The following is a 24672-nucleotide window of genomic DNA, read 5'->3' on the forward strand; positions in this document are numbered from 1 at the left end:
CCAACCTCCCAGTTTGAAACTTAGGAATGAATCGTTTTGTTCATTGACTCCAACAACAAGGCATTAAGGTGGTGACAGATGAAATCCAGGTTTTATTAATGCCCAAATGTTAAAAAAGATAACTGAACAAATGATACTTTATCCTCCAAAGTGAACACAGGAAAAGAGTTCTTTTGGCATTGTCAGTGAAGGGGAAGTTAATTTCTTACTCACCAATAATTACAGGAAGCAAACATGGCTGTGAAACACAACAAAGATAACTCAGCAGCTTTATTATTTCCACAATGTTGAAAAATCGCGTGGGAGAGGAAATATTTTTTGTTAGCAACAAAGAGCCATTTATTGATACAAGGGAGGAAAAGGCATTTACCACAGGCCTCTACTTTTTTGGACCATAAAGTGCAGAGATGGAGTGGTATGTTTCCATCCAGCTGTCTTCGCTCTTCTCACTCAGAGTCTACTCTCAAAGAGGCCAAGCACAGTCCTAATCTATGAGATGTACTGAGTGGTAAAGGGAAAGGGAAAGTGAAGATGACACATTTATTTTCAGCTGTAAAGGTTTCTATTTGTTTTAGACAGCTACTCCAGATGATGAGATATGGCTAATGAAAGTGAGTCAGATGATCATACAAAACAGCACTTAATTCCAGGCCCAGAAATATATCTGTGAAGATGTGAGCACTGTCCACTACACTTCTGGCAAGTGAACAGAATGGTATCTTTCAGAAAAGAAAAAAAAATCACCTTGTTCTTATGAGAGAACATATACTGTGGGCATGAAGGGAATAGTATACAGTCTTTGGTAGACAGTGATTGAAAACTACACCTGATTAGAGGTAAGCAAAACACAGTTATCACCTCAGCACTGTTCAGTGGCCTCTGTGACATGAATTGGTGGCCAAAACAGATGGACAATCGTTTGGAAAACATCTAACTACAGAAAATTTTTTAAAAGGATGAAAGATTTTGAAAGCTCAAAATAAATCAAATGGTTAGACAGATCTTTTTTTTAATCATGGAGTATTTCTTTTCTTTTTCAAACTTCATAAAGGTACTGAAATTTTGAAATTTGGAAAAATATGACTATCTCATATAGGCTTTAGAATATTAGAAAATTATAGTAAGCCTTTTGGAGCATTTCCATCAGTGGCTGCCCTAACTCCCATGTAAATGGGGAGTGACTCCACCAAAATCAGTTAAATCACATTCTTCATGCTCACTGTTGTATTCACATTTTTCAAAGGATGCACAGAACTCCAGATCATACTTTTATTCTTTACATCTGGGTCAAATGATAAGATCTGCAGCAAAGATTCAGACAGTGTTGCAAAGAGACAGCTAGAGTCTTTGTCATTGACAAAGGCAATAACTGAGGCAGCCAAGTGGTTTATATTAAGATGCTTAAAATTTTATACATGCTTTTACTGTGGGGGTTCTAGCCTGGAACATGAACAAAGCAATGTTGAGGAAATTACTTTCTTTATTAAAAAAACCTTCAGCAAACATAGGAAGAGATCAAAACTGGAAGCTCTTATAAGATCTCCTACATTTTTATCGTTCAGATATAGCAGAACCTGGATTTGACTATGTTCACATTTTAAGAGACACCAGACCCCAGCTCAAGTCACTAGCCAGAAACTTGGGAAAATTAAACTAAACTGCCTGAGAGCTCACCCTCCCCACCCACAAACAGCAGCACAAACAGCATCTCAAAACAGGTGTTCATGGATGAGAGAAAAGCAAAGGACAACAGGGAGATAAAATAGAATAAAATACAATGACTACTCCTTACTAAACTATTGCCACAATTATTTAATCCACTGATTTCTTCATTAAGCTAGGCCAGCTAGCAGCCTCTATCCCCAAGGAGTAATTCTTCATTCCCAGTTTGTGGGTATGAGTCCCCAAGCTCTGCAGCGCAAGGTGCCGGATGGCAAGTCCCCTCTTCACCCCTCGGTGACACCACCAGTGGCACAGGCTGCCCTCCATCCTGCCAGCTAACCCCGCTGGTTGGCTCACTGCTGCTCTGGCTGCCAGCTCCTCCAGTGATGCTCTTGGTTGAGGACATGCTCCCATGAGCTGCTCCTTACCTGCTCCTGTGCCAGCTCTGCTCGCCACTCTGGCTATGTCTGTCCTCTGCCAGCTGCTGTGGCTAACCACTGCAGTGCTGCCAGCAACTGCCGTTCATCAGCTATTTCTGCTCTTTTGCAAAAGTACCTGTAGCATGTAGGATTAAGTCCACTCCTTGCTATCAGCAGGGACTCCTATAACAGAGTGCCTGTCCTTTCTTTCCAAACAATGATACCAAATCTATTCACTATTGTCTTAGCTTAGGGTCACCATCTGCCCAGGAACATTAGGTACAGTTGGTTTGTCTAGACTTTCAAAAATCACTGCAGTTTTAACATTTCTTCCATACTATTATGTAGCAAGTTTTCAACAGAAATGCTTCCCAAAAGTGATAAAACATGAAAAGCAAAACAGGCTCATTTCAGGCTTTCCCTGTGGTGCTTGCCTTTCCTACCAGAAACCAATAGAAGAATCCTCCCCTTCTGGCTTTGTGGCTGCTCTTAGCCTTTTGGCCTCAGCCAACAGGCTATCATAGACCATATCTGAAAAATAGTGGAGATGTAAAAGGGAGGTTGTTTCAGTGTCTGTTTTGTTTTGCAAAAAACAGAAACTATCCCATGTCTCATCACAGAAATATTTATATAGATCTCTTCTGGTCAGAACTTTGTTATGTGCATTATAATGAAAATGGAGCCTGAACTTACTCTGAGTTTCCGAATCATGAAATGCAGTCTCTTTCTCCCATTTCCTATATAGCACAATATAGTTGGTGAGATCCAAAGCTGATAGAGACCAAAATAAACACTAGAATTGCAGGGAGCCTCTCCACCAAGGTCATTCTGTCATGCAGTTTAAAACAATGGGGAACAAATCATTTCATCACTAAAGATACAAATAAAAAAATACCGACTGATGTGATTGAGATACCAGGAGTGTTCAAGAAGGGAAAAATAAATAACTATACAGAATGAGACTAGTTCACAAAACAGCCTCTGCAGGATTACAGTTCCTGATTTGTCCTCTGTCCCTTAGTAGTTGCAGATTGCCATCAATTCATGATGACATAAATAAAGCCAGAGAAAAAATAGTAGCACAGATGGGAATGTCATTGTTAGTCACCTCTGGGCTTGCTTTTCCTTCCAGGTGTGCTCCTGGTTACTATGGAAACCCCTTGCTAATTGGAAGCACTTGTAAAAAATGTGACTGCAGCAGCAACTCAGACCCAAACCTGATTTTTGAAGACTGCGACGAAGTGACTGGCCAGTGCCGCAACTGCCTGCGCAACACCACTGGGTTCAAGTGTGAACGATGTGCTCCAGGTTACTATGGAGATGCCAGATTCGCTAAAAACTGTACAGGTATTGCCTATAGTTTGGTAATTTGGTTTGAGCACAGTAGAACTCAGCACATCACAGTATATGCACTACTTAGTAGAGATGATAAGATCAACCATCAGGAGGACTCCTGCAGCACTGGGAATTACAGCGCGCTCCCAACCGCCTCCCTGGCGGGATCATTTAGATGCCTGTTCAGCCGAATCATTTCCTGGCACTTTTTCGCTCTTTCCATTGCCTGTGAGGAAGTCTCCAACCCCAAACTCCAACATCTCAATCAAACACCTAGGCAGGATGAATGTAGGCCTGTATCTTGTTTTAAATGAGGACTCCAAACTTTCTTTGGGGCAGAGACTTCACCTTTGTATTTGTTGGTACCCCACGCTGTAGAACACATCCACCCAAACTGATGGCACTTGAGGATCTGAAGGAATTTTTTAGGGGAACAGTTCTGATCGGATCCTAGCTCAGTTTTTCCTCGTTTTCAGCTGATAATATGTTGTGTATTCTCCATGCAGCTGGGTCATCTTTTTTGTTACCGTATTTCCACTTCTGCAATGACTGGAGTCCCAGTGGTTGGTAAGATGCTACCCAGAGGACAGTTACCTATACAGACCAACATAGAGGGGTCACAAAGATCTACATCCTCAAAGACACTTATTCTTCTAATTTACAAGGTGTTAGATCCAAAAAGAACTTAAACCTTGTGCCCTTTGTCATTGCTTTGGCTTCTGGAAGCAGAGATTTCACCTTCTTTCAAAGCACCGAGGAATAGCCACAGCTAAAGGCAGAATGCAGGTGCTCAGACCTCCAGGCTTCCTCCCAGCCGCTTTGCTGGGGGTCCTTCCCTTAGGGACCAGATCACAAAATGGAGGAGATGGCTCACTCCTAGCTCTCAGCATGGCTTGAGGGTAAGATAGAGCCAAAGCAGGCACCCAGCCTGGAGATTGCAAGTGCTGGAGTCTTAAGGTGTTGGGCCTTAAGGTGTATGTCTTGACCAAACATACTTTCTTCTTGTGACTCACTGTGTAATGGGATTTTGTTTTCTACTAATTTCTTATAAGGTGCTAGGAGTGTTTGGGGACCTGTAGGATGGAGGTTCTGGGGATGCTTTGGACTCAAGTGTCTTTTGTGCTGCTGCCTTATGCAGTGGACTGGATATGATGGTGCTAATGGTCCCTTCCAGTTTTATTTTCCTATACTGTGACAGCTAGAAGTCAAGTGTCTGTCTCTGAGATGTAATTCAAACTGCTAAGTCATGTGCCTAAATTCCATTTATGCTGAAATGGGAGAGCTGTTGCCTACAGACAGCAATCCCAAATGCCAGTGCACTGTGCCTAGGCGTGCAGACCAGCCAAAAAGTCAAAGGCTGTAGGGACTAGTGTGCCCCAAACTCAGCTCTTGCATGGTTTTGGGCCCCAACACAGGCCTGCAATTCAACATCTCTGTGATATTAAGGTTTCAAAACAAGTCTTGTTCATGCAACTCACTGCCTTACTCGTTTTACTGGAGATGATTTAATTGCAGTTCTCCCATAAAGAATAACAGGATCTAGTTTCTGGATCCTGAATGCCATCAGGCAAGAGATATGCACCCAGCACTTTAACTCAGCCACAGCAATGGTGCTCTGGCCATGTGCAATAGTGGAACTTCAAACAGCTAAGAGTAGTTTTGCCAGAAGTCTGAGGATTATAGAGCATTTTAAGTGTCTAAACGAACTACACAAGATGCATATTTGGAAAGCATTTCTGAATGTAGGGTATCTAAACTTAAGTCACACTTTCATCACCTCAGTATAGTTTTGGTTTATGCCATTAAGGAGTTGCAGGAATTAGAGGAAGAAAGCTTAGGTATTATTTATACTTCTGAGGTAGAGTTTAAGTGGGATTTCACAGTACACCAGACTTCTCTATAAAGGTTTTTCATGCAGACTATAAATCAGCTTGGTAATTCTCTTCATTAGCAGATTTTCTTGTAGTATTTGATCTTTGCTAAATATAAAAAGTACCTGAGAAATTGAGTATGTTATGAAAGGTGCATCTTTTCTTTCTTTAGGAGTGAATTTGATCCTGTTGTTGACTCTAGTAAATCCTGATTTTGATATGTTATGTTTCAGAGTTACACAGTTCTAATTTCCTCTTCACTTCTGCTAAAATTCAAAATATGGATATTTCATAAATGGTAGCTGCACACAGCCTGAACAGAAACGCTGCATAAAAATGTACATGCTTGGTCTATCTACCACATAGAATGTTTATTTAAACACAAAATTGCCTGCACCAATCAGAATATCCATGATATCCAAAACATTCTAGTACTTAACAAGGCTAGCTTATACTTCGGCATTTTGGAACAATTGGAAACTCTAATTTAGAAAAATATTGATTCTGAAATAAGACAAATATCTTCTTTAAAATGTAAAAATACAAAAAAGAAAATAGCGTAAGAAACTGAGGGTTTGTGTACATGAGTTTCATAAAGCACCTCACAGGGTATAGACAACAAAAAATTTTAAGAGAGTGAAATGAACTCTATCCAGCTAAGATAATCTTTTCTTCTTTCAAGCAAAAGAGAAAATCTGTGCAGAGGTGGATAGTAGTTTTCAGCCTCTTTTCAATAAATCCCTTAACCATGTGTCCAAAACCACACTTCAAAGCTTTTTACAAATGTCCCTCAGAAATAAAGGTAAATTTAGAAGATGTCTTCAAGAGTAAACCAGAATATCACTGAAGGTCTGAATTGTCCATTAAAAATACGGTACCTTCTAAAAAATTAGATGAAAAATTATCAGGACTGCTTTTGAAATGAATTTATTATAAGCATTTTTGTGACAAAGTAACACTTACCCTGTTTAATAAGAAAATGCAGTTTGGTTTTCTTGAACACTAACCTAATCCAAATTTTAATCTTATTCCTGTAATCTTGCCAATGGTTTTTGAAATAGCCTGGATCCTGTGATGTAGGTAAAGGCAGATCTCTGCTTTCAACTGAGACTTTTATTTCTTAACAAAAGAAATAATAAACTAAAACACTGTAGATCCAGGAGTTGGGAGACACCCAGGTCATACAGGTTGTGGAGAGGTCAAAATATCTGTTACCCATAAAAGTCATACCCAAATTCTGTTTTCACACTAATACAAAAACTGAGTAATTCTACTGGCACTGGTTCAGTTATACAAAATTATTCCAATGTTAGTGCATCATGGTTACTTTGAAGCTGTATTACACATTTTCCCTAAAAATTCCTTGAATGTGCAATGTGTAATGTAAATATAGGGATAATTCATAGAAAAGAATGAATGGGCTACAATAAAATGGCAGTGAACAATTTTGTTACATGAGATTCTGATGAAACCATGAATCACAAGAGCAAAATGAATTCCAGATAAATCTCTGATGTTCTTATGTGCTGCTTGAGTTTTTGTTATTCCATCAAAGTGTTCCTGGAATATTTTAATCTTTAAATAATATATCTTAAAAGGCCAATTAAAACTTTAAAGAGACACTTCAGATTAGAAATTATACTTTTTTAAAAGCCACTTGTGCTGGCAATAAAAATGTAGCTTATTCAAGTTAAAACAATGTAAAACCTTGTTTATTCTTCACTGTAAGTGGCAGGAGATATTTACTTTTTGATATGCTCAAGCTGATGATGGAATTGGAGCCCACTATCAATCCTTGATAAGTTGGAAAGCTTATTTAGTGGCAGCCTGATGTGGCATTGAAAAATTCCATAGGCCTGTGCAGAGATATATAACTAATAACTAACTTTAGTTGTACTGTTTTCCTTAGCCCATCACCTAAACATCACTTTCTCTAGACAGTAATGCACAATGACCCAGCTGGACAACTCTGGTCTCTCTGCTTCTGCTTTTGACCAGCTGGGAAGCCTAGAAGAATCACAGAATCACAGAACAGTTGAGGTTGGAATAGACCTCTGGAGATCATTTAGTCCAACCCCCCTGCTCCAGCAAGGTCACCTAGAGCATGTTGCACAGGATTGCGTCCAGATGGTTTTTGAATATCTCCAAGGAAGGAGACTCCACAACCTCTCTGGGCAACCTGTTCCAGGGCTCTGTCACCCTCACGGTAAAGAAGCTTCTCCTTATGTTCAGATGGAACTTTCTGTATTTCTGTTTGTGCCCATTGCCTCTCATTCTGTCACTGGGCACCACTGAAAAGAGTCTGACCCCATCCTCTTTACACCCTCCCTTCAGATACTTATACCCCTCAGTCTTCTCTTCTCCAGGCTGAACAGTCCCAGCTCTCTCAGCCTCTGCTCATATAAGAAATGCTCCAGTCCCTTCATCATCTTAGCAGCCCTTCACTGGACTCTCTCCAGTAGCTCCATGTCTCTCTTGTATTGGGAAGCCCAGCACTGGACGCAGCACTCCAACTGTGGCTTCACCAGGGCTGAGTAGAGGGGAAGGATCACCTCCCTCGACCTGCTGGCAACGCTCTTCCTAATGCAGCCCAGGATACCATTGGCCTTCTTGGCCACAAGGGCACATTGCTGGCTCATGGTCAACCTGTTGTCCACCAGCACTCCCAGGTCCTTCTCTGCAGAGCTGCTTTCCAGCAGGTCAGCTTCCAGCCTGTACTGGTGCATGGGGTTATTCCTCCCTAGGTGCAAGACTCTGCACTTCCCTTTATTGAATTTCATGAGTTCCTCTCTGCCCATCTCTCCAGCCTGTCAACGTCCCTCTGAATAGCAACAGCAGAAGTCACTTCAGCACATACTGTTTCCCATCTCATATTTATTTGGTCTAATCTGCCTCTAAGCTCTTCAGTTCAAAGAATACCTTTTTCTATGCACATAAGGAAAAATCAGGCTCAGAAGCCCCTGACTTTGGTGTGAGCATATTGGCACAATCCTACATGTAATCATTTCGTAAGTGTTGGTGGGGAAAGGTTCATTGTACATTTTGAAGATTACTGTTTTAAAAATCCTTTCTTTTTCCTACAGAATGTAACTGTGGAGGAAAAATGTGCGACAGCCAAACGGGAGAATGTCTAGCAGATAGTCCTGAAGTTTCTACTGGCACAGACTGCCCAACCATCAGTAAGAATATTATCAAGAGAACCTCAAAAATGAATATCGCTCTTTTATTTAGATGCCTACAAATATGACCTTAAGAGCTCAATTCTTGTGTGGACTCAGCACTTGAAGCTTGTTCCTGCAGGGCACTTATACATGTGAACATGTGCAATGCCTCACTGACTGTGTATTTAAAATTGTGTTTGCTTGCTTGAATGAGTACATTAAGACATTCCACTTTGTATTAGGGACTGAACACTTAGGTATAAACTGTGGAGCATTAGGTACACAAAGGCACTCCTCTAGACTTGGAGGCTCAGTGCCTGCAAAAAAATATTCTGGCCCTAAAAGTTGCCAACCACAACATTATCTGGGCTATCTTGCATGTCGGTTCTGCTCTTCTACTTGCATGCACACCTCAGTATAAATTGTCACTGCTGCCAATCTGACATACATAAATCAATCAGTTGCTTTTCCACTATCATCTCCCCTATATTAACTATGGGAAGCCTGGGGAGTTTCCAATAGCACTATGTTGTAACTATGTGTAAACATGGATTTTTTTTTTAAATGCTAGTATAATTATGTCTGTGGTATAATGCATACCATGTAGCATGGGTTTCTAAACCAGTTCCCAAGAAACAACCATGGCAGTGAAGAGGGCTCATGTGCCCAGGGGCACAAACAAAGGAAAACATTTGGGAGCTGCTGCAATAAAGAATACAGGCTATGCAACACTAAGCAAAAGTTTATGTAGGAATCTGCATTTCATGTTCATCTAAGACTCTTTGTATTTAGTAGTGGCACAAATGTCACTAAAAATTAGATGGTAGTACAAGCATTCAGTAGGTACAGGGATATAGTTCTATGAAAGCATAATCTAAACATGTTATGATTGTGCTTTTAAAAGTTGGCTCCCAAACTGAATAGCTAGCCAAGAGTCTGGCTGCTGTACATCCTGACTTCTCATACCACCAAATTTTTAATACACAGTTTCGGGTTGTAACAAAATTAACTTGTTTTTTGACCCCAATCTGCTGTTTTGGGGGCCACAAACATACAGAGCCTTTAGGGAATAGCCAGGAAATGCCTCATATCTCTCTCCCTACTAATTATGAAGCTGCCTCGACAGGCTCTTAGACTAGTCCCATCTGGTGCTTTTCAGCTGGAAGCATCATGACTGTACTGGGGGACCTGGCAAGTGGACAGATGAAAGTGAAAGAAAAACGGGTATCCATCAATATCCATCAATAACAAAGAGAGGGAACCCCATGGGGCAAGAGAAGGATAGAGCGAATTTAAGAAGGAAAAGAATATTTGCTGTTTAACTGACACAAATGCTAAAAGAAAAGTGTCACTCTTTTATCTTCTTATCAGGCTGTGATAAATGTATTTGGGATTTGACTGATGACATCCGATTAGCAGTTCTGGCTATTGATGAAAGCAAATCGACTTTCCTGAGCATTTCTACAGGAGTTGCAGCTCACAAACGCTTGAATGACCTCAACCTCACTGCCACTCATCTCCAGGTACAAGCACTGGCGAATTTTTTTTTTTTAATGTAATTTTAATCTATGAATTGCCACTCCACTCACATATATTTCAGTCCCTGCCCAGGATTACTGAATTCTTGTGTCACTCGCACTATATTCATTAGAGAAAGAATTTGCTGTCAGTTTCACTGGTTTTGGTTTTGAGTTTTTTTTGCCCTACACAGGTCGCAATGTCCAAAAAAAAGAATCATTCCATACTTTGGACCATCCAGGTCGATGATGTTGCTGCGGAAATGAATGATCTCCTGACAGACGCAGAAGTACTCGACGAACAGGTTTGTGTATAGCCTTTTGACAGAGTACTGAGGGTTTCCGGTTTGTCATATTCACTTTATGGCATAAGAGGTTCGCCATGTAAGGGTGTGAGTGCCCCAAAAGATGCTTGGGAAAACTTTCTATTTTGTGTGGGAGGGGGGCTCACTGAGCTCTGAATTAAAACTGTAAATGATCTATCAGTCCCTTTCCCAGAAAGGGAAGGATGTAGAGCCAAAGTCCATTAAATGCAGTCAGAGGTTTGCCACTGATCACAATAAGCCTTCCCTCAGGATCTGCATTCCTACCTTACTCCCTACACCATACGTACATTTGATCTGAGATAGACATGCTGCATTTCAAATTCTGATTTCTAATTAAGTAAAGTAACCAAGATTAAAGTAATTCAGATTGATTTTGGGAATGTTTGCACTGTATCTATTTTACATGTATGCTCTCATAAAGTTTAAATTAACCCTGATTAGACACTTCAAAATATGTTACAAAACTGCCAGTTCAAATGGTTTTTCAGGTACCTACTGAGTTGGGAGCCTGATCAGCACTCAAGATATGTTTTAACACAATTATAATCATAAATGTTACATCCCACATTCAATTGCCAGGCTATAAAACTAAGGTTATCTGCTCTCAGTGTACATAACACTTTCACTGCACCCTAGAAGAATAGTGTAATGAAATATGTTAAGAGAAGAAATAAGGTTCAAAATTGCTGCTCCTCTATTTTAAACAGATATTAAACATCGTTCTATTGCTGAGACGTATTATGTGTATTAGTGAGATACATCAAGCTATATTAGTACCAGTCAGAGATAACTACAGTTTCACTAGGACTGGAGTATATTTCATGTTTATTGCAAAATGCCAGACCTTATATTCACTTACCAATTCCTTCGCAAGACAAATTAAAATTATACCTTAGACTAAAAACTCAAATACAGGGGCAAGGAGGGAAAAAAAAACAAAAACAAAGAGAAGAAAGGACTATATAGAGAGGTGGAAGAGAAAATCTGAGTTTTGGTGGGTTTAATCAACACTTACTTAATGGAAAGGCACTGCAGAATTACACATACTATATCTGGCTTCAAAAGAGAGGTTTGATTAAATCAGCTCCCCCCAGCCTGTACTCGTGAAAATCTGGCAGTGTTTACATGGCCTGTGGGTCCCACTCTGTCATTTGTAGGTAGGATGGTTAAGGCATTAGGTTTTCTAGAGATATTTAGTGAATTTGGATAATAAAGTTTTTGTCATCTTCACTATTATGCTGTGTATGTTTTAGCTCATTCCATGGTTCGACCTTCCCTGAACCAATGAATTCAGCATTTCCTGTGGTCTTTTCTCCCTAGTTATTTATAAAGCTTGTTCCACAGGAATATCTATGATTGCTTGTAAGGCAGGAAAATAAAAGCCCCAGACTCTCACAGTGGAGGTAAGACCACAGTAATAACTTTGAATATACCCCTTTTTGCTCTTTTCAAGGTAATTTCATGGAAACTGGGTGCTGGAGCTTTGAATGGATTTTGCAGATTTATGCTGTTTCTTCCATTCAGAGCATTTCAAGTGCCCTTTGCCATGCCTGATGGTTCACTGGAGATTCTGATTTAAACCATGAAAACAGAATGAATGCACAGATTGTAAGCGATTCTTTCTAGTAAATGAGAATAATAAATGTGATCTGTAAATCCCCGAGTCTGCTTGGGATGGGCTTAGAGTAAAACAGCATTTAGCTCTATCCTGAAAATTTGTCAGAAATTTGGGGGAGCCAAACACCTTCCCTTCATAGGCTCTTTGCAAATTCCAGGTAAAGTCTCCAAACATCAGTGGGAATCTGAGGGTCAGTAAGAGCACTCCTCACTCACACTGTCATGTTTCCCATCAACCTCATGGTAATCACCAAACCTGTCTCGGTAATTCCCTGTGTGTTCAATAGTTAAAGAAGAATTTGGTAAGGAAAGAATGATATTTAAAGGCAAATGTGTGTAAAAACCAGCAACAAGTTGCTTAAAATAAGCAACAAATAACAATGACAAGCAACAAAGCAAACACAAGAAACTGCGATAGCAATAAAGGAATATGAACAGAAAATATATTGCTTGCCCTTCAAAGACTAAAAACCGGTAAGCAAACAGAAATAAAATTAAAGTCTTTCAACAAACTCCTATATTTATTTTATTCAGGTACAATTGTATTTCTGTCGCATTTGTATCCCCCAGTAAAGTCAGGCCCCTTCCCACCGTCTGGCGGGGCCAGGCAAGCTGCAGAGCACCTGGACCACGGATTTTCAGCTCTCTCATTGGTTTCAAGCGCCACCTGGTGCTTCTGCAATTTCAAACCACGTTTAAATGGGATATTTCTGGGTTACCGCAGCTGCTACAACAGCTACAGTCTGTGGCTAAAACACTGCTAAGAGCTACAGGGCTGAAAGATGAAAACAGATTTCTCAGCCAAGCGCAGGATTAAGCAAGCATTAAGTGAGTATGCCAACAATCAAATATCTTCAGGATTAATTGGTGTCAGGGCACCCCAAAATTCAAAACTGATTTTCCAGTGGGTATTTTCTCTGCTGCAACCCAAACAAGGACTTTGAATCAAACACTTTACCACTGGCAAGCATGTGATGCAGACATACGCACACACACTCACACACAACACAGGAAACATTGACAGCACAGCAGTCATCTTTTTTCCCTTTCCTAAGAAATGGAAGTGGAAATTACATATAAGGATTGCTGATGTCAATGGCCTTTTAGGAAACATGGTAACTATGACGTGGTAAATTTTCATCCCCTTACAGCCTCAACTGATGCCTCACCATACAACCTGTTTGGGGACCAAATAACCTTGTGTCCATATGAGGGAATTCAGCTTAGAGTACAGCCTCAGATGCAATATAGGATAAGAGTGCGGCTCAGCTCTTCTGAGCATTTTGGCTCCTCATGCTTTTTCTGAATTCTAAGAAGTTACAAGGGTGGGGACCTCACATGAGGGAGACACTGATCTAAAAATGGTTGTGAGCTTCACACTTTATTCTTCAGTCTATATGCTTACTCAGGAAATGCAATACCCAGCAAAATCAGTCAGCCCTGCTGAACGCCTAGGGGACTCAGCAGATGGGAGTTTTACAAGTGCACATAATTTATGGCAATTTGATTGCAGCAAATGATGGATAAATATGGGACAGATTTTAATCTCTCACTCTGCAATTCTGAAAATACCAACAAGACAGTCCTTCACTTCAAACACCTTTGTAAATAGTATTTTATATGATAAATGGACTTTCACATGCTCATCAGGAGAAAGCAAAATGTGTGTTTACACTGCTCATTCCCACACATGCATATGGATCTGAAAAGAAATCTAATCTCTACCTCACATGGTTTATTCATAGGGAAATAAGGCATCCAGCAAAGGCCTACTGGTACAGAAGGAAACCATAGCGACCAACAACCATGCTACTCAGCTTGTGCAACAGCTCAGTAATATGAGGGATAACATCCAAGGTAAATAGATTTCTTTATGGTTCAGCTCAATGTCAAGCATATATTAAAGAAACCTCCAGTGCAGAAATGTCATAGCACCTGGGCTCACTCACAAAGCAACCCGCACATTAGGTTTTTACAAACTGCAATGCCATGATGAAAAGTTGACACCATGGGCTGACATGGGCCCCAGAACAAGGGCTGCTCTTTCTTTTTTCTCTCTTCAAAAGAGAAAAAATAATAATAAATAGATTTACATGCAATACTTCAAGCTAATTCAGCTTGTAGCCTCTGATTATTTGACTAGCTGCTCAAGGAACTCACATTCACTTGTGTTTAAAAAAAAAAAAAAAAGAGTTGGTATCAGATTGGGGCTGGATGCAGTCACAAACATGAGCATAGGATGGGACATGAGACTGCTCACTGTCTTCTTTGTCAGCAGATTGATGCAAGTGCACTTTTCCCATCCTGCTGATAATTAATGGAGGCTATATAAATAAGCTAGACAGACAAAAAAAATAAGAGGTTTCCCTTTTTGAACCCGTCACAGTCACTGTTAGCTCCGACTAACTCTGGTGATCCCACTGGTGAGTTTTATTTTAACCCCATTTTTTATCTTTTAGCAAATTGTTGCTGGGTAGGATTGTGCTGATTCATATAACTTCATCCAGATGCTTCTAAAAAGAGCAGGATACCAAGTGGTAATTAATTCAGTGAACATACTGCTTCCCCATCACTGCTGGTGGCAGCTTTCTCCCCAAGTTATTTATTGCCTCATCTGACTAGAATTTCCATTTGAGTTTAGGTCTAGTCACATCTAGAGAGCATTAGAGATTAGCTGTTGTCCTCTCATCCTTTTTTTTTTTTTTTTTTTGAAATACAGAAGTATTGTAAACTGCAGCATTGTAAACTGCGCGGCTAGTGCAGGCTGTCATAAATAGTTATAGTGTTGCTGTTTCACAGTAGGAAGGGCAAACAACACACTGAAGATCTCCCCAAATTAAGAAACGAATGAAACCAAGGGCTCCTTCATGATAAAATGCTGTGACAACAGCATAAAATGCTGTGTCATCTGTTGCCTCAGTGTCCCACTTATTGGTGCACATGATGTGAGGGGATGCAAACAAAACTTATAAAGTCCATCTTTGGGCAGCACACAAGAGCAATAAAAGCATCTCCAGAGCTAACACAAATATCAAAACATAGTTTCTCTCCTGACTGTAAATGTATGCATTTTATACCATCCCAGATGAAGGATTTTTATTTTCATTTAGAGCCTGAGAGACTGCTTGCATCTTCAAGAATTTTTAGTATACTCTATATCAAAAAATAAATGACCACAGTGAACACCTTCCTGAGCACAACTGCACTTAAAAAAGGTTTCATAATCAGAGATGATCATCTCCATCTGGAGTATTGATGACATATCATTATCACACTGCTATATAAAACTAATTAAACTAATTAAGCCTATTGCAGCCTCTTGTTCTGTATCTACAGAAAGTAATAAAATCCCAAAGGGAATGCACTCAGAAATTTCCCTGTGCACCTGCACCACAAAAGCCTCTGTTCTGCCATAGAGCCTCCTGACATCACCTAGTCCTTTACAAAACCAACAGTAAAGGCTGTACATGGCATCAGAATAGAAAGATTCACTGGCAGTTGAGGCTAAACAGCTCTTTTTCAATTAATAAAAATCCTTGATTAACTAGGAGACCCTTAAAATAAACCTTGTTTTACTATACGAACGAGTGTAGATGATGTATTAGATCACACTCTTCCTTCTCAGGCCCAGTCACTGCTGATGGCCTTCTCTCTTCCTTTCTTCACCGTAGATTTTGCAGCTTTAAGTCATTTGTATTAAAGGTCTTCAGTCAGTCATGAGGTGTGAGGTGCTAGGGGTCTGTGACATTCAGAATTAGTGAAGTTTTCACCTTTTACATGCTTGCCTGCAGTCCCAGGGATCTCACCATGACATTTCTACATCATTACCAAAGAGGTGACAGTGATCCTGTTTGGTATTAAAAGGTTGAAAGTGTCTTTTTCCACATGAGACCTGAGCAGTTCTGACTTAGAGCAATTATTGCAAGCTCTGTGGCAACTTTTGCAATGAAGAGTTGTTACATATTAATTGCATTATCCTAGCTGATCATGATCTCCATGCATACTTCAACCATTACTTCAATGTCAACAAACATTGGTTAACACCTCCTGTCACACAGTGGGAGCAGGCTGAGACCACGCACACAAAAAGTTACACTTTTACCACCTCCTTACACCTATGATGCTAGATCACATTTGATGTTCTGCCCATCCATTAAATATTGTTTCTACAATTACTGAGCACAAGTGTCAGCATGAGCCTCGCTATATGTCACCAGCAGGCATTGGCTGACCTGTGTGGATAGTGCTTTTGGACTGTTAATATTTCAGGGAGGGGAACTACAGGAGAGGAACTACAGAAGGCAGAAACACGTCTTCTTTGGGGCCCAAGTAGCACAAGTCAGGCTGAGCTATCACCAAAGAAGCAACATCCAGACTGTGAATAAAAAGAGTGCTTGTTCATCCAGAAAGCAGTTACAGAGAGGTGGGTGAAAATGAACTCCACCATTGTCAAAATTATTCCCCTGGATTGTTGTTGTAGAAGGCAAGCCACTTCTACTCCCTCTACTGAAGGGAAAGTGCACGTGTGCACATGTGGACTCCAGGATGAGAAGGAAAAAGAAATCCATGAAACCACTGCTGGTGATCAGCTGTTGCTCAGTATAAGAAAAACTTCGCTAACGAGCTCAGGAGCCATCCAGAAACTACACAAAAAGTCTGCCAGACAATCTGTTGTGGCATTGCCACAACTGCACATCTATTTTTTATAAATATCTTACAGATGCATAGTGCTGGCTTTGCCAGCTCTGGTTTATCCACAGAACAAGTGAACACAAGCCAAAGCTACTCACATCATAGGAAATAAAAGCAAAGGTGACTGGTCTTCCAGATCAGGGAGTGAGAAGAGGATAAGCTTTGTAATGTCTATATTAGGAGTGGGTAAACTCAGTTTTAGATGCATCACTGCAAGGACCCAACAGTGTGTTTTGAATCAAGACCAAAACTTTGAAATATTACCCCACTCCAAACCAGCTAGGCAATATCAGGCCAGAAGCAATATGTTTCCTCTTTAGGGTCCCTCAAACTTTTTCAGATGGATAAAGAGGTTATTTCAGTATCCTTGCTGTTGTTGTTGCTATTTAATAAACATCACATTTTTGTGGCAACATTTAGAAACTACAATCCTGGACCAGGGCCCCAGTCCACTACATGCCACAGCACTCAGAATAAAATGATGATCCCTGTCTGTAAGAACTGCCAAGCCAAATAATGCACACAAATGATGCCTGTTTGATTTCATCCTCTTCTAATGATACCCCACATATGCCAGAAAGTGTGGTTTATTTACAGGTTTAATGGTAAGACTGGATTAACCTTAATAACTATCTACTATAGAGTTATAAGATAATTAAAACTTTCTTTTGCTGTCAACATGATCTGGATTCAAAAAAAGTAAAAGTACTCCAAAATATTTACTTCACTGTAGCCACATTGGATTAACCATCTGTTCCTTTTTCCCTCAGAAATCAGCAGCAAGATGAAATACTATGCAATTCAACAAGAGCTGAGCCCTGAAGAAATTGCCCACAAGCTGACTGTGGCTGAGGAGATGCTGAAGGAGATCAAACACTGCAAGCCTTTCACTAATCAGAGGCAACTTGCAGATGAGGAGGAAAATGCAGCAGAAGAGTGTGAGTTTTAAATCTCTTTTCCATTCATCCACACATCTATGCAGACCTGGCACAGGCTGAGCAGTTCTGGGTGTGCTTCTGAACCGTGGGGAGGATCAGCAAGTGCTCAGCAAGTACTGACTATTGTGCTGGGCAGCTGCAACATTCACAGTTCAAAAGAATGTAAGACAGTATATGAAATGTGTGCGTCTATTAACAGCCTTTTGTCATTAATTACTTTAACAAAAAGCAGAAGAGATTAAATAATTCCTACTCCTACTGGTTTAAAAAAAAAGAAAAAAGTGAGAGAGCAAATCTGGGAAAGAATAAGAAAGTGTAGTCTGAAGAAAACTATTATCTGCCAGCGTGAAAGTAATACTGGGCTCAGTTCCTGAGTCTGGTTCACCATGATGAGTCCCTAACTTAAACCACTGTAATTCTGCTGATTTCAGGAGACTGTCAAGCATTAAACAAACTTCAGGGCTATTGTTGGCTCCCTGCCTTTCCTAACTTCACTAACAGAGCTTGGGGAAAAGAGGCCTGCAGTGGCACGGCTCTGAGGGACAAACTCACTGAGCCTTGCTGCAGCAGCAGCAGCAGGTGTTGCTGTTTCCAACTGTCTACCCCAACTCTCCACTGGCACTTGCTGCCCCCACGGCAGAGTGGGCAGAAAAATGTGTGTGTGTGCATGTCTGCACACTGCAGCGCCTTAGCAATAGCTGCTGAGGAAGGCAGGTCTGTGCCCGGGCTGGAACTGCTCATGTGAATGCGTCCATTCTGTTCTGCCAGCCCTGCGATGGAAACACTAATCTCCAGGAGAGAGGTAAAAACTACTGGGATGGGAAAGAGTGGTGACTTAATTTTCACAGCTGTTTGTTCAGTGAACATGAGTCTGAGCCCTAACACAGTAAGGACAGAGTAGACTGGTTAGCTGTGACAATGAAAAAAAATGAAAAAGCAAGTAAAGCCAAAACCAGTCTTATTTAGAAAAAGCTGCTTGTAATTTGAGAGAGGGGATTCATGGGGTTAAAGTGAGATACTAAAATGAAACAGAGCATTCCTATTCAAAAGAGGAGGGAAATTAAAATCTAGGTATGTGAAGTAAGTAAACTCTCAAGTGGGCTGTTAACAAACTTGTTTTACTGATCCCCTGATAAACAGCAACAGAAATTGCTGCATAGGTATGTTTTGTCAGAAATCCAGGTTTTGAATTAATTTGGCCTCTGACTTTTCTCTCAGTGCTACAGCAAGTTGAAGAGTTTCATGAAAGGTACAATGACACCAGATCTCTGGTTTCTGATGTGTTGGAGCAGCTCAGTGAACACAATATGAAACTGTCAGACCTGGAGGAGGCGTTAGACCAGGCACTTGACTACGTTATGCAAACTGAGGACATAAATAAGGAAAACACAGCCAATCTTCAAGAGCGTGAGGTATTATGCAGTACATTTATCAAAAGCATTGTCTGTGAATCAACCATTTTTACTGGTGTTTAATATAGTGGACTGCAAACAATTTAGATACAGGAATCACCAGTATGATAAAAAGTTATTTGGACCACTCAGCAGGATAAGTTCGACACTGGAGTTCTAAGTTGTGGAAATACAAAGTGCTATTATTTCTTGATGGAGTGACAATTAACAGCAAATTTTGGCATGGCATGACTCAGTGGGCCATGGGAGAGGTGGATATGAATGCTTAAACATAGGAGGATGTATTACAACAAAACCCAAGAAGCTCAAAATTCCAAGTAGCACAGCTGCTATATATATTGTGGTGGGATCATTTCACATATTATGTACTCATTTATAATATGGAAGGACTTCATGCTCACAAAATTATATTCTATTAAAATCATTATTTATAAAGATTCTGCACTGCATTCAAGACCTGGGCTATGACTGTCTTCATGATGCCTCTTCCAAACTCCCTCTCTGCATTCGTTTAGGAAAAAATGATTGCCCTTCCATCATTAAGCTCAAATCCATTCTCTAGCTGCTTCACAACAGATATCTTGAAACTGGGTTTCCTACTTGTTGGGTGAACAGCTTAGCTATAGGACTAGAGTAATCTTCCCTTAACCTTTTATTCAAATGAATAGTTTCAGTATTTTGTACAAAGTAATCATGGAAGAGGAGAGCTCAGAGATCTGTCCCCTACAGCATGGAAGGGGTGCACATTTGCCTGAGGGAAGGATTAGGTTCAAATCCTGTCTGGCTGATGAGGAAATTGAACTTTAAGGTCTCTTATCCTGGAAAAGTACCCAATTCATCAATCATATAAAAAGATTATTTCTTTCTCTTTCCAGCAGTTCTGTGATCCTTACTCTGTTTTCTTCAGTTTTATTTCAGCGCTGCAAAACCAGAATGTCACACTCAAAATTGTTTTTTTCATTTATTTTTTCAGTAAGGAAAAAATGAAGAACTTTTGGGACCATTTCAAACTGACTGTTTCATTTCAATGGCTGAAATCATTCGGATTCTGGAGGGGAGAGATTTAGGGAACAGTCTTATGATTACTAGAACGACCTTGCAAATTCACGCTAACCACTCAGTTTCATAGAGTCAGTGGCTGAATTTTGAGCTCTTGGGGATTTACAGCACTAGAAGTTCACGCTGATGTGGAGGTCTAGTAATTCAATACAGAAATTGGGCATACTGTTCTTGTGAATTGCTCTACAAGAAGCTTGAGATCCTTATGTACAGTCTCCTGTTTTTCCATTGTTTTGTAATTACAGTGCAGAGCTGCAGCTTGTCTCCTATTTATGAAGTGAAGCCTGAAGTATGCTGGATGTAGTCATAATTGTTCACTGTTTTTAACCAGTTGGATTTTTCATTATTCCTCACAATGAAGGCAGATGCTGTACCAAAGAGAATGTTCACATTAGCTTTATTATCGTCAAGAAAAAGACATCTTCACGCTGCAAATTTAAAAAACCTCCAGAACAAACTAGTCTGCAGGCCACCATGAAAAGTCCATGTTTAATTTGTCTCTATTGGCAGTGCACTGAATGATGCTTTATTCCAATAATTGCTCAATCTGTATTATAAAAGGAAATTAATTCATATAAATAAAAAAATTTTCTTTCCCAATGACAAGAAAATGCAAAGAGTCCCATTATAATATGCAGCTATTAGAGACGTCTGGAAAAAAACTTGGGCTTCCAATTTGTCTAAAATGTATTTAGTTTATCAGTTTATGTTTTGAATTAACTTTAATAACATGACAAAAATGGTAACACTGTATTTTAGCAATTCACAGACATTTTTGGATGTGGGTTTATTTTTTTTGCAGAAACAACATGAGAAAATAAAAGAGCAAGCAAATGAAGTGAACAGCATTCTGCTAAGTGCCACAGCTATTTTGGCAGGACCACAAAAGATCAACTCAGAATTAAGCAAGATAATAAAGGTAGGTGCCTTAGTGACTTGTTTAAATGATCCGTCCTGATTTTTTTAACTTTTAAAAAGTCATATGTTTAGACCATTAAACACAAGCCTCCTTTTTTTTTTTTTTTAACTGCTTCACTGAAATACTGAAAAATATTCCCCCCAAAAAGTTTAAGTCTTCCTGGCTGAAAAGCTTTGCAATTACATTTTACTGCCTCAGAAAAATAATGTGTTTTAAAGACACATTACTGTAGGCACAGCTGAATGAAGGATTTTGCTGTGGACTTCTCAGTTATTTCATTAGAAGGGGCTGCCAAAAGGCCAAAAGATGCACTGATAACAGACTCTACTATATGCTGTTGTTTATGCCTGCAAGTGAGCATAGGAGAAGGTTAAAGAGCCCAGATCTCAGTTGTATAACCAGTGATGGTTGGAGTGTAAAACTTAAACATAAGCACATTGTCTTATAAAAATCCTCCTCTGGGACTGTAGATTAGGGATCCAGCTTTTTAAATGAGACAAGGTTTTGTAGGAAACTTTTAAAAGATTAATCATTCCCATAATTTTTTGAACTTTCTATGAAAAAAAATGAAGCAAATAAAACTGGGATTTTGTCAACCAAAACTTTTGCTGTTTTATCAAATTTTTTCTTTTATATTAAAATTTTGAGGTAGTTTAACACAAATGAAAATTGTCCAAATGCACTCATTTCAGCCATAGTTGTTCACTCCTATTTTTAGTATAAGAACAAATACCAAAAACTATTCTTTTTTCTTTGAAGAAGTCATTTGAGAAAACAAAAAGAAGATAACTGTCTTCAAGCATAATCATTCCCGTGTGATTGAGCCATATGATTTTTTTTCTCTTGTGTTTTGTGCAAAACAAATTGCTACAGTTTATTGATTGGGGTTCCCCCTTCCCATCGATAAGTTTACAAACAATACACTGCAAGGAAGGAAGTAGTTTGGGAACATCTTACATCCTCATCAGCAATGAGTATCTTCACACTTTACTCCATCTTTTTCTCTTTCTCCATTTCATCCTTTTATCCCGTATATTGAGGCCACTATTATAGTCCTCAGACTTATCAGGAAGGTTGTGTATCAGAGAGGAGATGAATGCAGGCCTATCTGGTCTTCTCCACAAGAATTTTATATAAAGAAGCATGACTATGGCAAAGGAATACTACATCTTCTCGCCTATACATACACTGAGGTAGTATTCAGGCAAACTCTTATAAATCAGATTAATCCAAGAAGTCTTAGCATCAGGGCTCTCTCTACACAGGGAGACAGAAACAGGGCCAGGGCCAGTTCTTCATGGCATGGCACAGCTCAAAGCCATACAGCTAAACCCTCTGCCCCTCTCCAGCAACAGGTCTCTTCCGAATTGCCCATGGGGCACAGGCACTGCCCCAGGAAGCTTTCCAGAGAGGCAGGTTTGAGAGAGTGCTGGCTGGCCAGAGCTAAAACAGCGCCAGGGACCATGCACTAACAAGGTCAATCACTGGACACTGTGTAAGCCCACCCATCCCAGCAGTATTCATTTACTTGCATTGATATAGTTTAGAAGGCTCAAAAGCTAATTTCTGGCCTACAGTCTTCACAAAGAACAGGTCAAAAAAAAAATCATGGTTTCCATCTCCTAATTTAATATGAGCCACAGCAAGGGGATTTTGAAAAGACCTGGTTTAATTATTCTACCTATTAGCACTTGACTACAAAGCATATGCATTGCCATCATTCTGGAGCAAACATAAAGAATGCTAATATGGCTCTCAACTGTCTGTCTTTTGTATTTTTTCACATCTCTTTAATATCTCTTTATGTAATTTCTGGAATTTTGACTGATTTATCTTCCTGCACTTGTCTTGCCCCATTCACATTCATAAGACAGGCTCTTTTCAACCTTTCCTCTTTTTTATGTGTTAAAAATAAAGCATAAAATAACATTATAATAATATAACAGGTAAAATAAAAAATAATAATTAAAATATAGACTTGTTTCTTACAATTTTCATCTTCTTTCCTTCCTTCCATGTTTCGTTCAGAATGCGTCAGGGTTCTACGCAGAAATAGATGGAGCAAAAAAGGAATTGCAAGAAAAACTAGCCAATCTGTCTCTGTTTGATGATGATTTGGTAGAAAAGGCTATGCATCATGCCCACAACCTAAGAAGACTGGCTGATGAGCTGGACCGGTAAAATTTAACTTCAGATAACTCTGTTCATACAAGTGCTACTGGTTGAGCAGCTGGATGAACACAAAGACAAGCAGAAACACAGTGACATTAGATATGCTGTCTGTAAATAGGTGTTAAACAAATCACTGTGAAGTGATGTATGGGAGGAACTGTCATGGTCCAGAGGAAATAGCTGAACTTCAGCTAAACAAAAATCTATGAATCTTTTCAAAGAATAAACAAACATATATCTTCTGTGATTTTCTCTACTTTCTAATTTGACACATTCTCCTCTTCCCATAACAAAAGAGTAGAAAAGGTAGATTACTGAGAAGTAATATAATACTGACAAATGTAAATGGGGTTTGCAGGAACAGCTCATATGAGTAAGTTCATTCACATTAAAAATGTTCAGCAGTATGGGCCAAAAAATGAGCTTTGTGATCATTTTTGTTCAAGAACTATTTTACAGCAGAAGTAGTTCAGATACTCAGTGGATCATGACCCAGTAAAACTAGCCCACTGTAATACCAAAAAGCTACTGTAAGTCTTCCTATTCTGCTAGAAGATAATAAATACATGAACTTTCCTCAATTTACTATAAACTCACCTCTAGACAGGTTTGAAGTATGACTTTATTTGCAACTGTGATTACACATGGAGAAAAGACTGCTGTAAATGATTTCTTAAAGAAAACCATTCACCAAATTCTAAAATAAGTTACATTAAAGTTATTCATGGGCATATGTTTTTGTAAGATAAATTTTTAACTACTCATCAATTATCTCATCTAAATACCATTTTTTCTTAGTATTAGTGTGCTCTAGATGGGCAATTAAAACAGAGAAAAAAATAACAGATGGTTTTCTTATATAAAATTGTATAAAGTTAACATTTGAAACTGTTCTATAACACTACACAAACTACAGACAGCTTAAAAACAGGCAGTATGTTCAGTCTGAGATCAGCTAAATGTGGGAGGTGGGATCATTTGAAAGAAAAAAAAACATATGGCTAGCCTTCATCTCTCACTGAAATAATTTAAAAATGACTACTAAATCCAACACATTAGGAATTTAATAGAAAGCAAACAGAAATAATTGTGAAGTATACAGATGGAAATGTGTTGACCCTGTATTTGTTGAAGTGATTGTCCTGCGGTGAAACTTTAATCCTTTAAAATGTTTAACCTTTCTTCAAATCATTTTTGTTTTATGGCTTTGCTTTATAAGCCTGTTAGGCTTTTATTTAGTACAGTTTCTTTTTTTGTCTTGGGAGGAATATAGCAGGAAGCTTGGAAAATTCTTGCAAGAGAACTGAATCTGGAAACTTAATAAGGCCTCGGAGTGCAAACACTTTGAGGTGAATACACACACATACTTAGATACCTAATATATACTCTGAATTCTGTTTATCACTAAATATGAAACCCAACTTAAAGTTACTAATAGCTGAAGGCTGAGCTCTAAACCAATAACTATTTTGAATCCCTCCTGAATACCTGCTCTTGCTTAAGGTAAAAACCAGGCTCTACCATCCCAGCACAGCTATCTTGCATTTTTTTAACCTAACTTTTTGCTAAGTT

General features: G+C 39.3%; 1 protein-coding gene across 6 annotated transcripts in view; it reads left to right on the top strand.

Moving 5' to 3' along the window:
• Positions 1–24672, top strand: part of LAMA4 (laminin subunit alpha 4) — a 113459-nt gene that overhangs the window by 45057 nt on the left and 43730 nt on the right. For all 6 annotated transcript variants that reach the window (XR_010883768.1, XM_067293828.1, XM_067293829.1 and 3 more), the window contains exons 5-13: positions 3214–3428; positions 8371–8466; positions 9820–9971; positions 10160–10270; positions 13654–13765; positions 17371–17538; positions 18757–18950; positions 20812–20928; positions 22957–23105. Coding sequence is in view for 5 of the 6 variants with exons in the window: in XM_067293828.1 (XP_067149929.1) it covers positions 3214–3428; positions 8371–8466; positions 9820–9971; positions 10160–10270; positions 13654–13765; positions 17371–17538; positions 18757–18950; positions 20812–20928; positions 22957–23105 (1314 nt within the window). In the remaining variant the exon portion in view is untranslated. The remainder of the gene's footprint in view (positions 1–3213; positions 3429–8370; positions 8467–9819; positions 9972–10159; positions 10271–13653; positions 13766–17370; positions 17539–18756; positions 18951–20811; positions 20929–22956; positions 23106–24672) is intronic.

The sequence above is a fragment of the Apteryx mantelli genome, chromosome 3, assembly GCF_036417845.1.
Source record: "Apteryx mantelli isolate bAptMan1 chromosome 3, bAptMan1.hap1, whole genome shotgun sequence".
NCBI classification, from domain to species: domain Eukaryota; kingdom Metazoa; phylum Chordata; class Aves; order Apterygiformes; family Apterygidae; genus Apteryx; species Apteryx mantelli.